Source organism: Monopterus albus, unplaced genomic scaffold, assembly GCF_001952655.1.
Source record: "Monopterus albus unplaced genomic scaffold, M_albus_1.0 scaffold277.1, whole genome shotgun sequence".
Classification (NCBI taxonomy): Eukaryota; Metazoa; Chordata; class Actinopteri; order Synbranchiformes; family Synbranchidae; genus Monopterus; species Monopterus albus.
Genome location: NW_018128157.1, coordinates 538,680 through 540,462, shown reverse-complemented (window position 1 = coordinate 540,462; position 1,783 = coordinate 538,680). Strand labels below are relative to the sequence as shown.

General features: G+C 40.0%; 1 protein-coding gene across 1 annotated transcript in view; it reads right to left on the bottom strand.

Annotated features, from left to right (window-relative positions):
• LOC109973005 (serine/arginine-rich splicing factor 4-like) overlaps positions 1-1,783 on the bottom strand; it is a 10,842-nt gene that overhangs the window by 4,026 nt on the left and 5,033 nt on the right. The window contains exon 2 of the mRNA XM_020622290.1: positions 687-796. Coding sequence (XP_020477946.1) covers positions 687-796 — 110 coding nt within the window. The remainder of the gene's footprint in view (positions 1-686; positions 797-1,783) is intronic.

Here is a 1,783-nt window from a genome sequence, read left to right as displayed (position 1 = left end):
AAAAGACTCATGGCTGTATTAGCTCAAAAGGGTGCTTCTACTAAATACTGAGCAAAGGGTCTGAATACTTATGACCATGTGATATTTCAGTTTTTCTTTTTTAATAAATCTGCAAAAATGTCAAATTCAGTGTTTTTCTGTCAATATGGGGTGCTGTGTGTACATTAATGAGGAAAAAAATGAACTTAAATGATTTTAGCATATGGCTGCAATATAACAAAGAGTGAAAAATTTAAGGGGGTCTGAATACTTTCTGTACTCACTGTATATAATGAAAACACAGCACTTCTAAACAGAGTCTACAACTCTGTTTTTAACACCTGCGGCAGAATGACGAGTACCTTAAAGGTACATGTAGCATTCCAAACCAGCAATAGCTCTCTGACACGAGTGTGATACAAGGATGCTTCGTTTGGGATGGTCACATGATTTTAAGGTGATGCATCAAAACATGTTGTTGTGACACTTCTGCTGAGAAGCGGACATGGGGTCGAGTTGTCTGTTTCCCGCCCAACCGCTGAGATTCAATAAAAACAATTGGAATGTTACAAGAAATTACAAATTGATTAACTTTTTTCCTTGTATAATTAAGACTTAGTTGTGAAACATAACAGGTAGGTGTTAGGTATAAGGGTTAGGGATCGACTTTAGCGCTTATGTTTTTTTTTTGTTTTTTGTTTTTTTACCTGTCATGATGACATGAGGAGGTGGAGCCAGGTGGTCCGATCAGCTCGTTGCCAACAGTGATAACCAGGTTGCGGTCGAGGGGGACTGCCCCATGTGGTGACAGAGACGTCTGCACAAATGTCATCACAAACAAAGTGGCACAGTTTTACAAATCTTGCAGAACAAAATGGTCACACTGACATGAAGCAGAGTTTCACACCTGTCGATTCTTCTGGTTCATTATTTAAATCCTCCTCACATTGTTTACATTTCTCCCACTCAGACCTGCGGGGTGTCCAAAACACTGATGCACTGTGTTCACAAATGAAAACATTGCTATTCTAGAATTAAGCGTGCCATCACCCGCCACACTGCAGTATTGATCTCACATGTATTTACAGTCTATTTGTTACCCCACACCTTGTTTTGTGCAGAGCAGCTTCACTGACTTTCAAACATGTTCTGTATTTTACATCTTAAGAGTAGTTTTTGGCTGATTTCCTGTGTGGCCCTCCACCACATCAGCGTGTCCAGGTAAAGAGCAAAGGCCCAGGGTGATCGGTGACCAATCTTGGTCTAGCAATAGCACTTTGTAACATTTGTTTCTGATAAAATGCTATATAAATAAAATTGCTATTGCCATAAACACAGTAGTGCTGAAACTACCAGTCCATACTTACGAATCACTTAGTCAATAAAAATAACTCTGGTGTCAGATTCTCAGCTGCTCTGATTTCTATCACAGTGAACTGCATCTCTTTAGACAAAACATGAAATGTGAAGACTTGGACTGACCAACTTTGATGGACTTCTTTTAAACATTTTGTCTATCTTTCTGTAAACCAGTTAAATCATTTGACAAAAGAAACGGTCTCGGAGGTAGATATCGCCACCCCTCATTAGATAAAACCACCACTGTCTGCAAGACTCAAGATGAGGCCTGTAAATATTTTGTTGATTAATTAATTGTTCAGTCTAAAAAGTCAGGAAATGGTGAAAAATGTGCAAAGCGACATTTTAAGTGTGTCATTTAGTCCAGTGGTCCCCAACCTTTTTATCACTGCGGACCGGTCAACGCTTGACAATTTTACCGCGGCCCGGGGGGGGGGGGGGGTCG